At 43.2% G+C, this 21,373-nt stretch overlaps 1 protein-coding gene across 3 annotated transcripts in view; it reads right to left on the reverse strand.

Moving 5' to 3' along the window:
• The window catches only part of LOC132852181 (palmitoyltransferase ZDHHC14-like), a 54,312-nt gene that overhangs the window by 21,160 nt on the left and 11,779 nt on the right, over window positions 1-21,373 (reverse strand). For all 3 annotated transcript variants that reach the window (XM_060879258.1, XM_060879259.1, XM_060879260.1), the window contains exons 3-5: window positions 17,929-18,089; window positions 2,449-2,607; window positions 903-1,040 (exon numbers count right to left, since the gene is read on the reverse strand). In XM_060879258.1, coding sequence (XP_060735241.1) covers window positions 903-1,040; window positions 2,449-2,607; window positions 17,929-18,089 — 458 coding nt within the window. The remainder of the gene's footprint in view (window positions 1-902; window positions 1,041-2,448; window positions 2,608-17,928; window positions 18,090-21,373) is intronic.

Raw genomic sequence — 21,373 nt, forward strand, 5'->3', positions numbered from 1 at the left:
ACGCACACACAGACAGACAGACGCACACACACACACAGACAGACAGACGCACACACACACAGACAGACAGACGCACACACACACAGACAGACAGACGCACACACACACAGACAGACAGACGCACACACACACAGACAGACAGACGCACACACACACACACACAGACAGACAGACAGACGCACACACACACACAGACAGACGCACACACACACACAGACAGACGCACACACACACACAGACAGACGCACACACACACACAGACAGACGCACACACACACAGACAGACGCACACACACACAGACAGACGCACACACACACACACAGACAGACGCACACACACACACAGACAGACGCACACACACACACAGACAGACGCACACACACACAGAGACAGACGCACACACACACAGACGCACACACACACACACAGACGCACACACACACACACACAGACGCACACACACACAGACAGACGCACGCACACACACAGACAGACGCACACACACAGACAGACGCACGCACACACACACACAGACAGACGCACGCACACACACACACACACAGACGCACACACAGACAGACGCACACACAGACAGACACACAGACACACACACAGACACACACACAGACACACACACAGACACACACACAGACACACACACAGACACACACACAGACACACACACACAGACACACACACACAGACACACACACACAGACACACACACAGACACACACACAGACACACACACACAGACACACACACACAGACACACACACAGACACACTGACACACCCTCTGTGTGTTCATTACACACTCTCCCCACGCTGGCCTTTGACTAAACAAGCAGATCTTTAGAGAAAAGCAGGTCTCAGGGCTAAAAACCACCACAATCACTTACTCATGATTATATGCGTAATGACGAAGGCGAAGATGAAGATCGTGAGGAAGGACAAAGACAGGATGAACATGTAGAAGAAGCGGTAGTTCCTCTTTCCAACGCAGTTCCCTACCCAGGGGCAGTGATGATCGAACCGCTCTGCGCAGAAGCCCAAGAGAGAATCTATTTAATATTCAATATCAGACAGACAGAGTTCACCTTAATCCACTGCAGCCTCACTTAGTGGAGCTACAAAGCACATCGATTAAACGTTTGTCACTCTAATGAGCAAGAAGGGCAGCATCAAATCAGGGTCAGGGTCCAATTCAGATAGTCCATTAAGCGAGCAGGGAAGGATTATGGGCCGTGGACGGGAGAGTTTGTCCTTGTGAAGAGTTTGTCCAGAAAAATAAAGAACTAAAACACGATTTAAAATTGAACTGGATCTCATATTGAGTGTTTCTGACTGTTTGCTGCTTTTTAAACTGCATCTTTGACCAATTTTTGACATTCAGAACTGAAGATCAGCGTGTTGTCCTCGGGGTCGAGTAGCTGTGGGAGGTTTTGTGTCAGGCTAAAAGCGAGAAATCAGAGCTGATCTGTAGTTCAGACAAAAAAAAAACAAAAAAAAAAAAAAACACAAAGGCAACTGATACATTTATTTCTGTCTTGTTACATTTTCATTATTTTTCCCCATTTAACATCAGCTGAAGTTCATTACATGACCGAGATGAGGGTTCGTACTGTGTGTAAAGCCTCTGTTTGTGAATCGTGCTTCATTTTATATAACTATATGTATATTATATATATATATATATATATATATATATATATATATATATATATATATATATATATATATATATATTTTTTTTTGTCACTTTTACAACATTTTCAACTTACAAATTTATTTTTTTTTCCACTTGAAGCGAGAATTATTCTATATATTTACTCGTCAATCATGTGTCAATGATTGTCTATTTGATTGTGTTGCTTTATACTAAACAGCCTGGGTGATAAAGAGAACAACCCAAGACTTGCTGTTATTCATTAAGTTCTGAAATCGGTCTAGGAGACATAAAGGGTTTGTTTATTTCTGTCTACTCTCCGAGCTGAGAAAATGAAACCTTTCTCTCTTCCAGCGAATAAACAACCTGATGCATCCTTCACTGTCCGGTGAAGACATCACAAAATGCAGTGCCAGAGATACAGCAGGGGTTGGAATAAGTGGGTGTGACAACATAACATGACAAGCTCACAGCAGGCCAAGAAAGACTGCACACATAGGAATAGTTTTAATGCTACCGTCACCACTAACGTAGCATTGTTTAGTTTCAAAAACAACATTAAATGAATCAAAGCACTGAAAGACTTGAAGAAAAAAAATTGGAAAAGGATCGAGGGGTCGAGAAAGGAACAAATCCAGAAAGCGTTCTGAAAAGGAAACAAAAGTTAAAAGAGCGAATGCGTTTGTAAAAATTACTAATTTCAAATGATAAATAATTCTCTTGTCTATGCCATGTACATCTCTACGTCTCACAGCAAGTCCACTGAAATAGCGACTCACCCACGCAGTTGTCGCAAAGGCTGCAGTGCGATGCGCGCGGTGGTCTGAAGATCTTGCACGTAAAACAGTACTTGAGCTTCACCGTCTGTCCGTTAATGGCGATCTCTTTGGTCCGTGGAGGAGGCCGGTATCCTGTAGTACTGGAACCATTAGCAAGATCTGTTAGAAGTAGAGAAGATTGGTAGTCATGTTAGGTGTTCTACGGTGGCACAGTGCCAGCGATCAGCATGTGAGACGTTACAAAGGAGAACACTGTAATCGACCTCGTGTTTTAAAAAAATTAAATAAATAAAGGTTGTGTATCTGGAAGCTGTAAAAGCTGAGAGCGAGGTCCAAACCACACCGCTGGAAATCTGACACATTATTTTGAGGTAGCTGCGTCGATGAGCAATGCGGCGAGATAAAACATTCTGAGCTAGGGAGCAACTCTCAGCTTTGCTTACGTTGTGGAAGAACTGAGGGGCTGAAAATATTTCAAGATGTCCGACGACAATCAGGTGGACATCTTACAGGCGTCTGTTTTCCAATAAATTTCCAACATTTAAAAATTTTTACTGTATTCAACTGAAGCTAGCAGTGGAGCATTACGTGCGTTTGATGTTATTTGCGGTCGCCTGTTAAACAGCGTATAATTCCGGTTTAAAACATTCAATGTTCCATTTGAGACGATAGAGAACATTGTATAAGTGCTTAGTGGAAGAGCATGGTGTATAGTACGTCAACTGGGACGCAGCTTTAATTTCAGATGCGCTTCTGCATTAAGATAAATATAGACTTAATGGAGCCTCGTTATTCGCTCGCTCACCTCCATCTTCAGCTCGGGAACAAAAGCAGCGTTAAGACACACAACGCTTTACATGTGACAGGAAAAGCGGGGACACCTTGTGCTTTAGTTGGCTTTCCCATGTACCATATTTTTTCTTTTATAAGCTTGATGCAATTATATGATTGTTTCAATACTTTTGCTCACCAAACAAGTCTAGATGTAAATAAAAAAAAAAAAACAATTCAATTCTTTTGTCTTAGATACTTTGATCACAAACCGGAATACATGGGAAAAAAAGAAAAGGAGAAAAAAAAAAACTGGCTTTGCTGTTCCAATAATTTCAGAAGGGACTGTATATGTTTATCACAGTATAGCTTAAAATAAATACACTAAAAGCAGACGTCATGTTACACAGTGTCTTATTTCCAACTTTACATGGACTACATATAGCAGTTAAACAATCCTGCTGAACAAATAATCATAAACTCTTCTACCGAGTTCCTTATTTCTGAGGTAAAGTCTTTAGAATAGAATAAAAGTCTGTATTTTGTCACATATACATTACAGCACAGTGAGATTCTTTCTTTACATATGCCAACTTTGGGGGATGGGGTCAGAGCACAGGGTACATGATACAGCACCCCTGGAGCAGAGAGGATTAAGGGCCTTGCTCAAGGGCCCAACAGTGGCAGCTTGGCAGTGCAGGGGCTCGAACCTCGATCCTCAAATCAACAACCCAGAGCCTTAAACTGCTTGAGCCACCACTGCCCCATCTTGCTAAAATCATGCTTATATCATGCTTAAAATCATGATACTATTTAGCTTTGGAATATAAGCAAGATTTTTTTATTAGGTCTGTTAAATATATTGTTACGCAGATACACAAACCAATGCCACAATGAACTCTGCAACGCTGTATCGTTAAACCTCGTCACATGGCGCTTATGTCTTCAAACAGCCTAAATGTCTTCAAGTATGGAGGGATGATATTTTCCTGGCTGAGCTCATCCACTAAACCGTAAAGCATTTAACGCTGCACTTTATTTGTAAACGGAAAGCTGGAGCCGGTAGAGCGTGAAAAATAATAAAGGCATCGCAATGTCTTGAATACACAAGGCCGTATAATATCCGGATTTCACTGTATCTTCCACACGAGCCCTTAATACAACATCTGACAGTTTCATACAGGTCATTACAAATATTTCATCTGCTTCATTAACCAAACTGCTCGAAGATTCCTTCATGCAGTCATTCATGATCCTGTAAAAGAATGCGATGTGATTTTATAAGCTCTCCAGCAGAGGCACAGGCGTGTGTAAATGTTAGAGAGTTGGAGTATGATACAGCAAAAGTGTGTGTGGGGGACATCAGGTGGAGATCGTAGGTGTGAAACAGATTATGGGGCAATACGTGTGTAGTCTTGCTACTCTGTCATGATCACTGTGCATTCGGTTCTTTTTATCTGTATGGCACAATCGATCATGTTCTCTTTCTTTCTTTCTTTCTTCTTCTGCTGTCAGAAGCCCAACCCAAAGCAACAGATTGTGTAGGCGGTAAATGAGTAACAGAAGTTCCCACGAACGGCGAGCTGAGAAGAAAAGAGGCTTTGTTTGTTAATGACGGATTTACCCTTAAATATAAATATTAAACCTAGAGCAACATCAAGCAATCTTAGCTTGATTCAAACAAAAGCTAATTCAGGACAGATTTTGAAAGGTGGGGTCAGTCAATGATTTTTTTAAAATGTGGTTAATCTTCTTGTGGTTGAAGTTTCTCCACAGACCGCTTCGGTTTAACCTTCTGAATTCTGCCTGCATCCGTATCCCAATAGTACACTTCACATATCACAATCGATTTATCACGGTTTTCATATTACTGCAAGAATGACTGATACAGCTGTTGTACAAAAGTATACCGCTCGCTTCTATAAGTAGCCGACATGTAAGACATATGATCAATGATGGACAAATCAATAGCTAAGGCATTCAGGACAGCCCCAGCCATCAGTGAAGAACTGCAAGGTAAACATCGTTGTGTAATCCGAACTGTCTGGTTAAAAAGTATCTTGCGTCCTCGTAGAGCATTAACTAGTGTTGCGCATAGTAGTTAATTCCAATAACAATCATTATCTGTACTATTTACTTCATTGTCATACAAAATAAATGTTATTGTAAGAAAACATTTCAACCTCGGACTGGGATAAACAAACCCCCTTAATCCTCAACCCTGAGGTCAGGAAGTGATATCAAATCAAACATGGCTGCTTGAACTTGCAACATTCAAAGCAGTAGTCCAACACCTTAGGCACTAGGTTTCGACATCCATACATGAGTCCTTCCTCTCTAACAAAGTCTTTTAGTTCCAGTGAAGGAAAATTATAAAGCTAGAGCATATCTTCTTCTTCTCTCTGCTTCTCCCTGTTTGGTGTCGCCACAACGGATCACATGGTCTGCGTATTAGATTGGCACAGGTTTTACCCCGGATGCCCTTTCTGATGCAACCCTCCCATCTTTATCAGGGCTTGGGACCGGCACTGGGAGTTAGCTCTTTAGTGGCTAGGTTAGCTTCCTGCCCTGGAATCGAACCGCGGCCACGGCAATGAGAGCACGGGATCCTGCCGCTGGACCACATATGGGTGTGATGATCATCTGTCTCTAGAGAGCTGAACAAGCATGTTTCATGACCAGGATGTTATTTATATTAATTCTGTCATAATTAAACATTTGATGAATTATAAGTTATGTCAAAGATGTCGAGAGAAAACAAAGCCTCTTGGGCATTTGAGCACTTGACAAAAAAGTCCTATATAGATTAACGCTGTGCACCACATCAGTCACGTTGTTAGGCGAAGCTAATGATCCCACACAGAGTCAGGTTTCAATGCAGTAAGGAAGCATGCCCGGTATGACCATAAAGTACCGTAAAGGCTTTTTTATAAATGGGGAAAGAAAGAAAAAAAGACAAAGGAACTATGTGTAAGCAGACGTCACAGAAAGCAGAATTTGCCTACTCCATAATGAAGAAGAATGTAAACAAAGGAGAGTAAAGGAGAGAGTAAAAATGCTTTGCTCTGACGACAGAAGCCTGTATTTCCTATCGCTTTCTCCCTCCGTCTGCTGTACAGTTTGTCAGAGCTCTATTAAGTTCACTTTACACGAAAGAATAAAAATCCTTCAGCACTGCTATATAACAGGCTGAATTTTAAACCTGTCATGAACCGATAGTAAAGTTTTGTTCGTTCTTCTTTCTTTGTACTAACAATGTTAGAATTGTCCTGTCTGAAACATATCACTAGCTAAATTCCCGATTCTGATTGGTCAGAAAGGTTCGGATTCATTTTCTCCAGCATCTGCTCTGGAAGTAGTTCCGGGTTCAAGACAAATCACAGACTTGTATTAATGCGCTACTTATAATAGCTCTTTGTTTCCATAGCAACCTGTAGGTAATGAACTGCTATTTAATTGTTTTAATGAGGTACTTTGTTCACTGTTGGCCATTTACCATTTTCGAAACGTGTCTCCGGTGTCAGCAGAAAAATATTCCGGATGGAGAGCTTTGCCGTTTCTAAGGAACTAAGTGGAAGCTTCTAAGCTAAGTGGAAACGGCTGCTTCTTAGACAAACGTTAAACGTAACCACAGGCGGGTTAAAAATAGAATGTTCCTTAAAGAGTCACAGAAAATATGCTGGGATAGAGCAGGTCAACGTGCGTGATCGATTCTGATGCGAGAGAACAGTAACGCGTTGTTTACACATACAGCGACTTGCTGCCACATTTCAGCAACATTCCTGTGCGATGAGAGCCGGTGACTTCCAGCAACTTCTGCCGACCTTTTTGTTTAACCCAAGAAAAACTGATTTGTTGCCAGGTTCAAATGTTAGTTGCTCATCCCACTGTTTTACATTATAACCATGGCAACCAGTAGCAGAACCGCCTCCTGGCCACTTCATAGCACAGTGACTGGAAACTCGTCTTCTTGTCTCGCAAAGAGCATACATTGTACACTAAGGCTCTGGTGAGATCTTTGCAAACTAAACCCAGGTGTACACTTAAAGATTTGAGCAGTTACACCGTCATTAATACTGTTTAAAACACAGTAGGGTTTGAGATCGGTGTCGGGATCTTGGTAGGCGTGTGCGTGAATCCGAGACAGTGTAAAAGCTGGGCGTGTTGCTATTTTAAACAGACACATTACAACAACAACGCTATGCCAAAAAGAACTGACCAAATTATCCAGAGCTCTGAGGTGCAGAGATCGTGAGGTTTTAAAGAACAGATCTCAGTTCACACTCTCAAGTCAGAAAACCAGCACACACAAATGCTCTCAGTAAAGAAATGACAGAATTTTAAAAAAAAACAAAAGAAGAAGCAGCAGCCAAATTTGGGACATTTGGAGTGTAGGTATGGTGGAAAACGTTCTGCCCCTGAACTGTTTTTTACCCAGCAAGTCGACAAATCACAAGCCTGAGCACTCGAGCACGTTGGTGTCCGGGCTATCGGTGGTGTTTGGCTGTTTGTATGTTACAGGTGAATAAAACATAACATACGCATGACAAGCATTTAATTGTCTAGACAATACTAGCTAATTTATGTCCAAGACGATAATTTTTGACTTTTAGCAGAATTTGTCTGAAACGGTGAATTTAAACAGAAACGTTGATTTACATGATGAGTTAAAAACCCTGCTTGACTCTCTACAGAATTACTATGCAGAAGCCTGGATGATTAGGAGACTTACAAAATGAAAACATGGCCTTGGTTTTGCAGTGCGGACAGACCTATTTATAAATGACTTCCGTGCTTTTCCGCGTTTTGTCTCGGGCGATTCTAGGAACACAGAGTAGTAACACATGGCAGTTACTACTTGAACACAATACCACAGGGAGATCATGTGTTTCCTACTCTCAGTTTCAGCCAGATTTGTGCTGGAACAAACTATTACTCAAGGGGTTACAGTAATGCAGTCTGAAGTGGAAGGCAAAAAACAAGAAGTTCACACACAGGCACAAAAATACATAGACACATACACACACAAACATGCATAGACACACACGCACAGACACACACGCACACGCATAGACACACACGCACACGCATAGACACTGAAGAAACCTGCTCTGGATCCATCAGACATCAGTAACTACAGACCGGTATCACTTCTCTCGTTTCTTTCAAAAATTCTTGAACGCATTGTCTTTAATCAACTGTCTGTCTATCTCTCACAGAACAACCTCCAAGACCCCAACCAGTCTGGCTTTAAAGCAGCTCATTCCACAGAGACAGCCCTTTTAGATGTCTCTGAGAAACTACATGCTGCTAGATCAGCCAATCTCTCATCTGTCCTTATCCTCCTTGACCTTTCAGCAGCGTTTGATACGGTCAACCATAAGACTCTCTTAGCCACCCTCAGGAGTCTTGGGATATGCGGATCAGCTTGGGAATGGTTCGCTTCCTACCTGGAAGGACGCTCATATCAGGTAACATGGAGGGGAGTGACATCTGCTCCACGCAGACTCTCCACTGGCGTCCCACAAGGCTCAGTACTTGGTCCTCTTCTTTTCTCCCTGTATACTCACTCTCTTGGTGAAGTTATTTCCTCACATGGGTTCTCTTACCACTGCTATGCTGATGATACACAACTTATCTTCTCTTTCCCACCCGCAGATGCCACAGCTTCTGACCGGATCTCTGCATGTCTGGCAGAAATTTCATCATGGATGACTGCTCATCAGTTAAAGCTTAATCCTAGCAAAACTGAGCTGCTCTTCATCCCAGGTGATTCATCCCCAGGTCATGATCTTGCTATATCCTTGCACAACGATCTGATCTCCCCTTCAGCCACAGCTCGCAACCTTGGGGTAACCATGGACAATCAACTGTCCTTTTCCTCTCATGTTGCTAATGTGACTCGCTCATGTCGGTTTCTTCTCTACAACATTAGAAGGATTCGACCATTTCTGTCCACACAGGCTGCTCAGGTACTTGTTCAGTCTCTTGTCATTTCTAGACTGGATTACTGCAATGCACTGCTGGCAGGTCTACCTATGAACGCAATCCGTCCTCTGCAAATGATCCAAAATGCAGCTGCCCAGCTTGTTTTCAACCTGCCAAAGTTCTCTCATACCACCCCGCTGCTGCGATCCCTCCACTGGCTTCCGGTAGCTGCACGCATCAGATTCAAAACACTGATGCTGGCCTACAAAGCCAAAAATGGACCAGCTCCCTCTTACCTCAAAGCCCTCATCACTCCTCGCACTGCACCCCGCACCCTCCGATCTACCAGCACTGCTAGACTGGTTCCACCATCTCTCAGGGTAAGAGGCAAGTATACTACAAGACTCTTCTCTGTACTGGCACCAAGGTGGTGGAACGAACTTCCCCTAGAGGTCCGGACAGCTGAGTCACTGGCTATTTTCAAGCGGCGGTTGAAGACCTACTTATTCAGGAAACACTTCAACTAGCACTTCTTTCATTATCTTTTGCATTTAAAAAAAAAAAAAAAAAAAAAAAAAAAAAAAAAAACACACCTTTGACACTTTCATTGTAACTTTGAACAAATGTTTTAAACTCATGGTATCTTAAGTATGTAACTTAGTGATCCAGCATTAATGTATTCAATGTTAGAGATTTAAGCACTTATGTACGTCGCTCTGGATAAGGGCGTCTGCCAAATGCTGTAAATGTAAATGTAAATGTAGACACACGCACACGCATAGACACACACACACGCATAGACACACACACACGCATAGACACACACACGCATAGACACACACACGCATAGACACACACACGCATAGACACACACACACACACACACGCATAGACACACACACACACGCATAGACACACACACACACGCATAGACACACACACACGCATAGACACACACACACGCATAGACACACACACACGCATAGACACACACACACGCATAGACACACACACACGCATAGACACACACACGCATAGACACACACACGCATAGACACACACACGCATAGACACACACACGCATAGACACACACACACACACACACGCATAGACACACACACACGCATAGACACACACACACACACGCATAGACACACACACACACACACACGCATAGACACACACACACACACACACGCATAGACACACACACACACACGCATAGACACACACACACACACACGCATAGACACACACACACACGCGCAGACACACACACACGCATAGACACACACACACACACACGCGCATAGACACACACACGCGCATAGACACACACACGCGCATAGACACACACACGCGCATAGACACACACACGCGCATAGACACACACACGCGCATAGACACACACACGCGCATAGACACACACACGCGCATAGACACACACACGCGCATAGACACACACACGCGCATAGACACACACACGCGCATAGACACACACACACGCATAGACACACACACGCGCATAGACACTAGGGCTGTGCAATATGGACAAAATAATCATATTGCGATTTTGAATGAATATTGCGATTGCGATTTTGGCAATTGTTTTTGCTTTTTCAAACTTTTTCAAACATGCTTTTTCTAAATGCATTCAGTGCACAAGAAGTGCATAACAAAACATTTCACAATGAAATAACATAGTATTAATAGTTTAATAAACAAAACTGTAGTAAAATTGTCTTTAAAACAGACAACAAAATAAATTAAGATTAACTAAACTAAATTCCAGTCATAATAAATACATTTCTAAACTATTTTTCAGGGCACACATTTCACAATGAAATAACATACTGTTAGGGTTGCAAAGGGGCGGAAAGTTTCCGGTAAATTTCCGGAAACTTTCCAGGGGACCTTGATCTGGGGAATTTTGGAAATATTCTAAATTGGATACTTTACGGGAATTTACAGGAGTTTATGGGAATTATTTGGAAATATAGGGAAATGTATATAAACTATATCATATACAAACATAAACATTTTGTTTGGTCATAAGCAGACATGCATGCAAGCTAATACAAATTTAAAAAATTACGCCTTGACTGATTTATTTGTAAGTAGAACTTTAATTGATTATTTCATTGAGTAACAAAAGCATAATAAACATTATTATGCTTGTAATAAACATAATAAACGTAATAATTGTAATAAACATTATTTTATAGAGTTTTTTTTTATTTCAGGGTGGAGTGAGTGTGTGGGGGAGGGTCATCAAATTATCTGTGCATGTGGTAACACTCCTAATTTACTGCTTATTAAGAGTTAGTAAGGTAGTTATTAAGTTTAGGTATTGGGTACAATTAAGAATGTAGAATACGGTAATGCAGAATAAGGCATTAATATGTGCTTAATAAGTACTAATAAATAGCCAATATTCTATTAATATTCATGCTATAAGCAACTAGTTGAATGACTCTAAAATAAAGTGTTACTGTGCATGTTATGGAAGAATGCAAGTACATGCAGGGGGTTTGGCCTCAATGGCCCTCCAGTAAGCAGTGTGCTGTGTGCAAGTGACCGAGGAATGGTCAAAATTATGCTGTTAAGATTTTTTTTAGCTACATTTAAGTTCCTTGTTATAGGCAACTCTGCATTTTTTTTAAAATTCCCAGTTTATTTCCATATATTCCCCTTAATTCCCATGGAAAATTTCCAGCCTACATTTCGGGAATAGCAAATCGTATGAAATGAGTGTGAGATGGCAGCTGGTATCTTTTGTCGAGTGTTTGTATTAGTCTTCGGAAGCCGTCTTTACTGACGATGTGCGCAGGCATCATATCTTTGCATATATGATAGGTGATCGCGTCGGTAATTTCTTTGTGCCGTTTTGATCCTTTCTCATAAGGCATGGCGCTTGCAAATGCTTGGACAATGGATACTTGTTCAATCTGTTCGGGCTGGCTTTGATGTGTGCTTTTGTTTGTTTCGATGGACTTTGTCGACATGCATTGATCATGCAGTTTTTTATGGCGCTGTTTTAAGTGTTGGAACAGATTTGTAGTATTGCTCCGTTTCGTTGGAATAATCATTTCACAAGTCTTGCAAATTACCTTGCTCTGTGACACATCCTCTCTCCTGAATCCAAAATACTCCCAAACGACTGACGTTGAATTTCTCTTTGGCACCAAATCATTTTTATTTTGACCTACATCCATATTTTATGTTCTTTCCTCCCGCTCGCCTATTCGGTTCTGCCGCTCAGCTTCGTCGTGCGCTGCGTGAGCTCTGATTGGTTAACATCATTCTCCCGTTCAGCTTAGCTGTAATTTGCGCGGTGCGCTGCGTGAGCTCTGATTGGTTAACATCATTCTCCCGTTCAGCTTAGCTGTAATTTGCGCGGTGCGCTGCGTGAGCTCTGATTGGTTAACATCTTAATAGATAAAATCGCAGCCTTATGCGGTTTAGAAATCGCATGTGCTTAAATCTCGATTTTTTTGCGATTGCGATTAATTGCACAGCCCTAATTGACACACACACGCATAGACACACACACGCGCATAGACACACACGCGCGCATAGACGCGCACAGACACACACGCGCGCACAGACACACGCGCGCACAGACACACGCGCGCACAGACACACACGCGCACACAGACACACACGCGCGCACAGACACACACGCGCGCACAGACACACACGCGCGCACAGACACACACGCGCGCACAGACACACCCACGCGCATAGACACACGCAGACACACACCCACACACGCGGGCGCATAGACACACGCACGCGGGCGCATAGACACACGCACGCGGGCGCATAGACACACGCACGCGGGCGCATAGACACACGCACGCGGGCGCACAGACACACGCACGCGGGCGCACAGACACACGCAGACACACACCCACACACGCAGACACACACACGCAGACACACACGCGGGCGCATAGACACACACGCGGGCGCATAGACACACACGCGGGCGCATAGACACACACGCGGGCGCATAGACACACACGCGGGCGCATAGACACACACGCGGGCGCAGACACACGCACGCGCAGAGACACGCGGGCGCAGAGACACGCACGCGCAGAGACACGCACGCGCAGAGACACGCACGCGCAGAGACACGCACGCGCAGAGACACGCACGCGCAGAGACACGCGCGCACGCGCAGAGACACGCGCGCACGCGCACGCGCAGAGACACGCGCGCACGCGCAGAGACACGCGCGCACGCGCAGAGACACGAGCGCACGCACAAAGATACACGCGCACGCACAGAGACACACGCGCACGCACAGAGACACACGCGCACGCACAGAGACACACACGCACGCGCAGAGACACACACGCGCAGAGACACACACACACGCGCAGAGGCAGTGAAAGCTCCAACAGTTAAGACTCTGGTTTACTGATCAGAAGGTTGATGGTTCAAGCCCCGGCACAGCCAAGCTGCCTCTGTTGGGCCCTTGAGCAAACTCTTAAAACCCTCTCTTCTCCAGGGGCACCGTAGAAGACCCTGTGCTCTCACATCAAACATCAGAAAATAAAAAATTTGATCTCATGCCTAAGGGTGTCGGATGGGCTGGTCTGAGAAACCTGGTTTCACAAACTGCAGATTTCCTGGAGTGCACACTTACTAGATTTCAATCAGAATGGGGCAAATAAACAAACTAAAGAAACATCCAGTAAGTGGCAGTTCTTGGGCAGCTATGGCTTGCTCAAGATGGTGAGAGAAATCAAAGGAGAAGTCAACAGAGAATGAGCAGAATGGTTTAAGCTGACAAAAGACTGCAACAACCACTTGATACAACCATGGTGAGCAGAAAAGCATTAATGAATGCATAGAACCTTCAGCAGATGAGCTACAACAGCTGGTTCCACTCCAGTCAGCCAGGGCAAAAAAAAGGAAAAATATCACCTGGTCTTTTCCAAGTCTTGAACTGTATATTTCAGGTTTTTGCACCATTCTGTGTAAACTCTAGTGACTGTTTAATAAGCCTATGTGTAAACTCTAGTGACTGTTTAATAAGCCTGTATGATAAGCCTAGTGACTGTTTAATAAGCCTAGAGGTTCTGAAAAACCAGACTATATTTTCCCCAAATTCTGATGTGTGATGTAGACATGTGTGATGTAGCTCCTGATCTGGACATGCATGATTTTTCTTTGTATGATACGTGTATGATACCTATAAAACTTAATATACTGAATTTATTAAAATTAGGAAGTCTCCACTAGTACTTAACTATTGTTCTATTCGCAGACAGACAAACACACACACACACACACATTCACTCACACACTCTCAGACACACACAGATAGACAGACAGACACACACATGCGCTCTCTCTCTCTCTCTCTCTCACTTACACTCTCTCTCCCCCTCACACACAGAGACACACATACACACACACAATGAACCTGCCAAAGCTCTCTGAGGAAGTGGCCATGGAGGTAGACAAAGAGCTGATGCTGGAGGAGCTTTACAAGGCTCTCAAGGGCATGGAGAATGGACGGTCACCAGGAATAGATGGGCTCCCTGTTGAGTTTTACAAGACTTTCTGGGCAGTTAAAGGGCAGGACGTGCTAGACATCTTAAGGGACAGTGTGAGGAGAGGTAGACTCCCATTGAGCTGCAGGAGGGCTGTCCTGACCCTACTGCCAAAAAAGGGAGCCCTGAAGAACTGGTGCCTGGTGTCACTACTGTGCAGACTGCAAGCTGCTCTCAAAAACATTACCCCAGAGACTGACTAAGGCAATGGAGTCGCTCATTCGCCAGGACCAGACGTACTGTGCGCCTGATAGGTCCATATTTGATAACGTATATTTAATTTGTAACATTTTGGATGTCTCCAGGCTATTGGGCTTAAAAACTGGTCTGATCAGGAAAAGGCATTTGACCAGGTTGAACATGAATACTTGTGGAAGGTGCTGGAAACCTTTGGGTTCAACCCAGGTTTTATAGCCATGATCAAAGTGTTGTACAGTGAAATTGAGAGCGTACTGAAGGTTAACGGTGGTTTATGTGCCCCTTTTAAAGTGTACAGAGGTATACGACAATGCTGTTCTCTGTCAGCCATGCTTTATTCATTAGCAATTGAACCTCTTTAAAACCAGAAAGATGACATCTCAGTCTATTTAAATATTCCACACAGCAATGCCTATTTTAGTTAGGGAGTGGGGAGGTGAGCAATCTACACTTCCGGGAGGTTTAGTGTGGAAAAGAGGAGGTTTTAAGTACTCGAGTGTCTACTTGGGGAATGATGAGTTTTTAAATAAAAATTGGGATGCTACCGTAGAGCAGGGCAGACTGAGTAGGTCTCAAGGATGTCCTACAGGGAGCGATCATCAACAACCTCGCCACGTTGTCCCTCTGGCACAAGCTAGCATGAGTGGATCCGAAGCCAAACCTGCTAGCAAGCATCCAGGCCCTGGGATGGTCTAAACTGGATTCCTCAGAGCGTTCTCCATCTGCCCAAGGAGGAAGAAGGGCAGGCGGTGGTCCAGCTAGCCAGCAGAACCGCAGCTTTCCACCTTCAGGTCATCCAGAGACTCCTCGCTGAACCAAAAGATTTGGTATGGAGAGCAGCAGCCAGTGGATTACTACGCACAGTTGGTGGTCTGAGGCTGGATAGGACTTTGTTTTTAATTGACAACAAAACGGTTCTAGATTACTGTTGTTTTATTGTGGACTGTTTAATATCTGGAACTTAATAATACTGGCTGCTGGAGGAGCCTCTGGTGTATGGCGGGTGCATGAACATCTCCAGTGTGACCGTCCTTACACTGTCCAAGACTCTCATCTCCGCAGGCATTGTGACACTCCGGGAAGCTTGTGAACATCGCGGGAGTTGAAATGTCAAATGTGTTAAGGTTTTAAATAAGGAAAAACTGAGCGGGAGGCTAGACACCCCATGGAGAAGTGTACTTGGTTTTAATAATGATATTAAACCAGATTGGAGGGCATTGTACAAACCACAGTTAACCAAAAAAGCTGCCGACCTCCAATGGAGGATTTTACACTGTATTATCTCTGTGAACTCTTATTTCCATTTTAAACCCTCATGTTGCTCATGACTGTCCACATTCTGTTCATAGAGAGAAACAGTTTTTCATACTTTTTTCATGCTCCAGGTTACAGTCTGTGTTTTTATGGCGCATTTTAAGGTCTTTTAATGTTGATTTTACTTTTCAGTGTTTTATACTTGGTTTTAAATAGGTCAGGAGAAACAGGTTCAGGTGCCAGCTGATCAATTTTATCTTTGGTCAGGCAAAAACAGCAATACACCTGAGCCGAAAAAACAAGATGGCACAGAACACCGACTGCCGAAAAAATTTTCTCCAGATTTGTTAAATCAAGATTTCTGATTGATATTAATTATTTTTTTTTTAAAGCATGAATGATTCGTACATGTTTGAATCATTGTGGTGTAACAATGCTCTGTGCTCTGTTACTGAAGGGGAACTCATCTTTGCACCAGAGCTAAAATAAGCACAACTGTTATCTCTACACTAATTTATTGACATTTTTTACATTTACTTATTTATCTATTTATTTACTTATTTATTGAGTCATTCTGATTTTTATGTGACTTGTGCAAATAAAGTATTATAAAAAGTAAAAAAAAAAAGTCTCACACACAGACACTCTCTCTCACACACAGACAGACACTCACTCACTCACTCTCTCTCTCTCTCTCTCTCACACAGACAGACACTCTCTCTCTCACACACAGACAGACACTCACTCACTCTCTCTCTCTCTCTCTCTCTCACAGACAGACACTCTCTCTCTCACACACAGACAGACACTCTCTCTCTCACAGACAGACAGACACACTCTCTCTCACACACAGACAGACACACTCTCTCTCACACACAGACAGACACACTCTCTCTCACAGACAGACACTCACTCACACACAGACAGACAGACACTCACTCTCTTTCTCTCACACAGACAGACACTCTCTCACACAGACAGACACTCTCTCTCACACAGACAGACACACTCTCTCTCACAGACAGACACTCACTCACACACAGACAGACAGACACTCACTCTCTTTCTCTCACACAGACAGACACTCTCTCACACAGACAGACACTCACTCTCTCTCACACAGACAGACAGACACTCACTCTCACACAGACAGACACTCTCACACAGACAGACAGACACTCACTCTCTCTCACACAGACAGACACTCTCTCTCACACAGACAGACAGACACTCACTCTCTCTCACACAGACAGACAAACGCTCACTCACTCTCTCTCTTACACAGACAGACACTCACTCTCTCACACAGACAGACAGACGCTCACTCACTCTCTCTCTTACACAGACAGACACTCACTCTCTCACACAGACAGACACTCTCTCACACACACACACAGACAGACAGGCACATGTAAAGGTCAGGATAGCCCTCTCAGTGGGTGATTTCTAGCGTCGGTTATAAATATTTCAGCCCCTTAGCAGCAAACAGATTAACCTCATTTCACCTCGAGCTATCTAGGTCAGAGCTATCGGCGTGGACAGGGCATTTTGGAAACTGTTATCTCTGCCTTACACGTGTCAAAGACTGATAATGACCATTCTGACAAGGCTGTACGTGACAAGAGTGGGATGAGATGAAAGCCTCTCTCACGCACAACCAGCCTGACACGTCAAATCACAATCCAACACAGGCAGGAGACACTGACAGAGGACCTGGTGACAGGGACACAGGTGAATTATGGGAAAATGACGACAGACCTATCTGTCTCTCCAAATCTGCAGCCTCGTCCGCGGTGGCTCGGGGCAGGACGCCGGGGTCGCTGAAGCTCGTCCTGAGTAACGTCCCCAGCACAAAGAAGAACAGCACGCCACCCACCACAGGGATCGCTGGACTCAGCGTGGCCGCCAAAAACGGACAGCTGCAGAGGGAAAGAATAAAACACGTCAAAGCTGCAGGATTTTTAACCCCTCAGACGAAGGCCTTGTAGAAATATCGATATTGTAAATAAAACCTTCACTGTTACAAACGTCGATAAAGATGTTTTTCTCACTACATGTCAATGTTTACTAATTACATTCTACTAATTACATTCTCTATTAGTATAGCTTCAACATGACAGTATCTCACGTAAATGCTGGCATATTCGTGGAAAGAAAAATAAATTCTTCATAAAAGCATGTCACGCACTAGCCTGTTGTTGATTGTTTTGCTAGAAAAGCGCAGCTTGTATGTTTGTGGTGTTTTATTCCTTAGTTAATTGTATAACAGTCTTCTTGTCACTGAGAAAACTTTGCATCCACTGACACATTTAGACAATATTTCACACATCACATATTTTGTTCTGTAGACTCACACACACACCACCCAAAAAAAAAATCTTTCTAGATTCGTATTAGTAATACTAGAATTTTCCCCTGTATATCATTTATACCTGAACGCTACTCACTGAGAAAGTAGGAAATATCACATCTATTTTACTCTCTTTACTCCCCATTTAACGCTATTATCTACTCTAAGCAAGAGTTCCAGATTAATCCTATTACTTCTGCACTGTTAGATGCACATGACTCTAATCACATTAGTCTGGATGATGATCTTTCTCACGTCCTGCGTCATTAATCTAAGTAGCCTAATAGCTTTCAAAACAGTGGTTTAGTCTTTCTGGTGAATGAAAAAAAAATAAAATAAATAATAATACCACAATCTTCCACCAGAGATACAGATGGGTTAAAAAATATTGTAGGCAAAAAAATAAATAAACAAATAAAATATGATACCACATTAAGTTTATTGGCACAGACAAACTAGACGACAGAAATAAATAAATAAAACGGGTTAAAGGCTGATTACCGTAATTTCCGGACTATTGAGCGCACCTGAATATAAGCCTCACCGACTGAATTTTAAAAAAATTATTATTTTGAACATAAATAAGCCGCACGTCTATAAGCCACAGTGCCTACAGGTACATTGAAACAGGAGCAGGAAGTTGGCCGCATTTTCTCAGATTGGAGTTTCCTGAGTCAATAACTCCTGAGCTAAACGCTGTTACTAGCAAAAGTAGCTGCCTCTCTACATTACTACGATAGAAAAGTGGTGTTATTTGTGTAGTAACAGCGTTTAGCTCAGGAGTTATTGACTCGGGAAACTCCAATCTGAGAAAAATGTGGCCAACTTCCCGCACCTTCAGTTCTCTCCAGCACTGGAAAGCTGATCCTATATTAACACGAGTCCTACAGTACTTCTTGCCTTATCATAAGCCTTTCTTTGCTTTTATACTCCATGTCAATGTTAAAACTCACTTTAGCAATTAGCTTTCTGCTAATGTCACACATGCGCACTGAACACTCTCTTCGCCGCATATTGACAAGCCCCACCCCTTTTTGCTCATTGGCTACACGTTTGTTTTGATTTTTGTTTTGATTTTTAGTTTGTCATCCCGACTCAGTTTTCTGAAGCATTTCTCAAACATCAGAGACCCTACCTTTAACCCGTTCGGCAATTTCATTGGTCTAATGAAAGCTTCGTGCCGCCAAAAAACTGAGCACGTCACAGAATGTTTGAAAAAAATAAATTAAAAAAATCCATATATTAGCCGTGTCATTGTTTAAACCACAAGGTTCAAAGCGTGGGAAAAAAGCTGCGGCTTATAGTCCGTAAAATACGCTAATATGGAGTTTTTCCTTTATATTCTGAATGAAACTTGCTCGAAGAAATGTTGGCAGCTCAAAACTAAAACAGAGATACGTTTGTTTCTCTGGCCTTTTTTTACTTCCTGTAGTGTTTTGTTTCACTTCCACAAAGCAACAATCAGCTCTCAGCTCATCACAGGGTAATGAAACACCATCAGAGAAAATGCTAGAAAAACAAACTTGCTGTTCACTGGTAAACACCCCCCCCCCCCAAAAAAAAACACAAACACCTCCAACCCAATCACCCCAACCCCAAACATTCCATCACCACCCCCACCAAACACAAACCACCCAACCCCAATCAACTTTCTTTCAGGTCTTTTAGAGCACTATGTATTTCCTTTAGGAGATGCAAATTAGATTTCTCTTAGTAGACAAGTTGGTTAAATAAAACGGCATCAATTAGCCAATTTCAATTCATCAATTTAGTTGCAGTATCTCACAGAAGTGAGTACACCCCTCACATTTTTGTAATTATTTAATTATATCTTTTCATGTGACAACACTGAAGAAATGACACTGTGCTACAGTGTAAAGTCGTGAGTGTACAGCTTGTATAACAGTGTAAATTTGCTGTTGCCTTAAAATAACTCAATATACAGCCATTAATGTCTAAACCGCTGGTCAAAAAAGTGAGTACACCCCTAAGTAAAAATTTTCAAATTGGGCCCAAAGTGACAATATCTTGTGTGGCCACCATTATTTTCCAGCACTGCCTTAACCCTCTTGGGCATGGAGTTCGCCAGAGCATCATAGGTTGCCACTGGAGTCCTCTTCCACTCCTCCATAACAACATCACTGAGCTGGTGGATGTTAGAGACCTTGCGCTCCTCCACCTTCTGTTTGAGGATGCCCCACAGATGCTCTATAGGGTTTAGGTCTGGAGACATTCTTGGCCAGTCCATCATCTTTACCTTCAGCTTCTTTAGCAAGGCAGTGGTTGTCTTGGAGGTGTGTTTGGGGTCATAATCATGTTGGAATACTGCACTGTGGCCCAGTCTCCGAAGGGAGAGGGTCATGCTCTGCTTCAGTATGTCTGAGTACATCTTGGCATTCATGGTTCCCTCAATGAACTGCAGCTCTTTAGTGCCGTCAGCACTCATGCAGCCCCAGACCATGACACTCCCACCACCACGCTTGACTGTAGGCACTGTAGTTTACTCCCCACCTGGTTACCGCCACACACACTTGACATCTCATCAGACCACAGGACATGGTTCCAGCAATCCATGTCCTTAGTCTGCTTGTCTTCAGCAAACTGTTTGCAGGCTTTCTTGTGCATCATCTATAGAAGAGGCTTCCTTCTGGTACGACAGCCATGCAGACCAGTTTGATGCAGTGTGTGGCGTATGGTCTGAGCACTGACAGGCTGAACACCCACCCCCTCGACCTCTGCAGCAATGCTGGCAGCATTCATACGTCTATTTCCCAAAACACAACCTCTGGATATGACGCTGACCACGTGCACTCAACTTCTTTGGTAGACCATGGCGAGGCCTGTTCTGAGTAA

Source organism: Tachysurus vachellii, chromosome 10 (genome assembly GCF_030014155.1).
Source record: "Tachysurus vachellii isolate PV-2020 chromosome 10, HZAU_Pvac_v1, whole genome shotgun sequence".
NCBI classification, from domain to species: domain Eukaryota; kingdom Metazoa; phylum Chordata; class Actinopteri; order Siluriformes; family Bagridae; genus Tachysurus; species Tachysurus vachellii.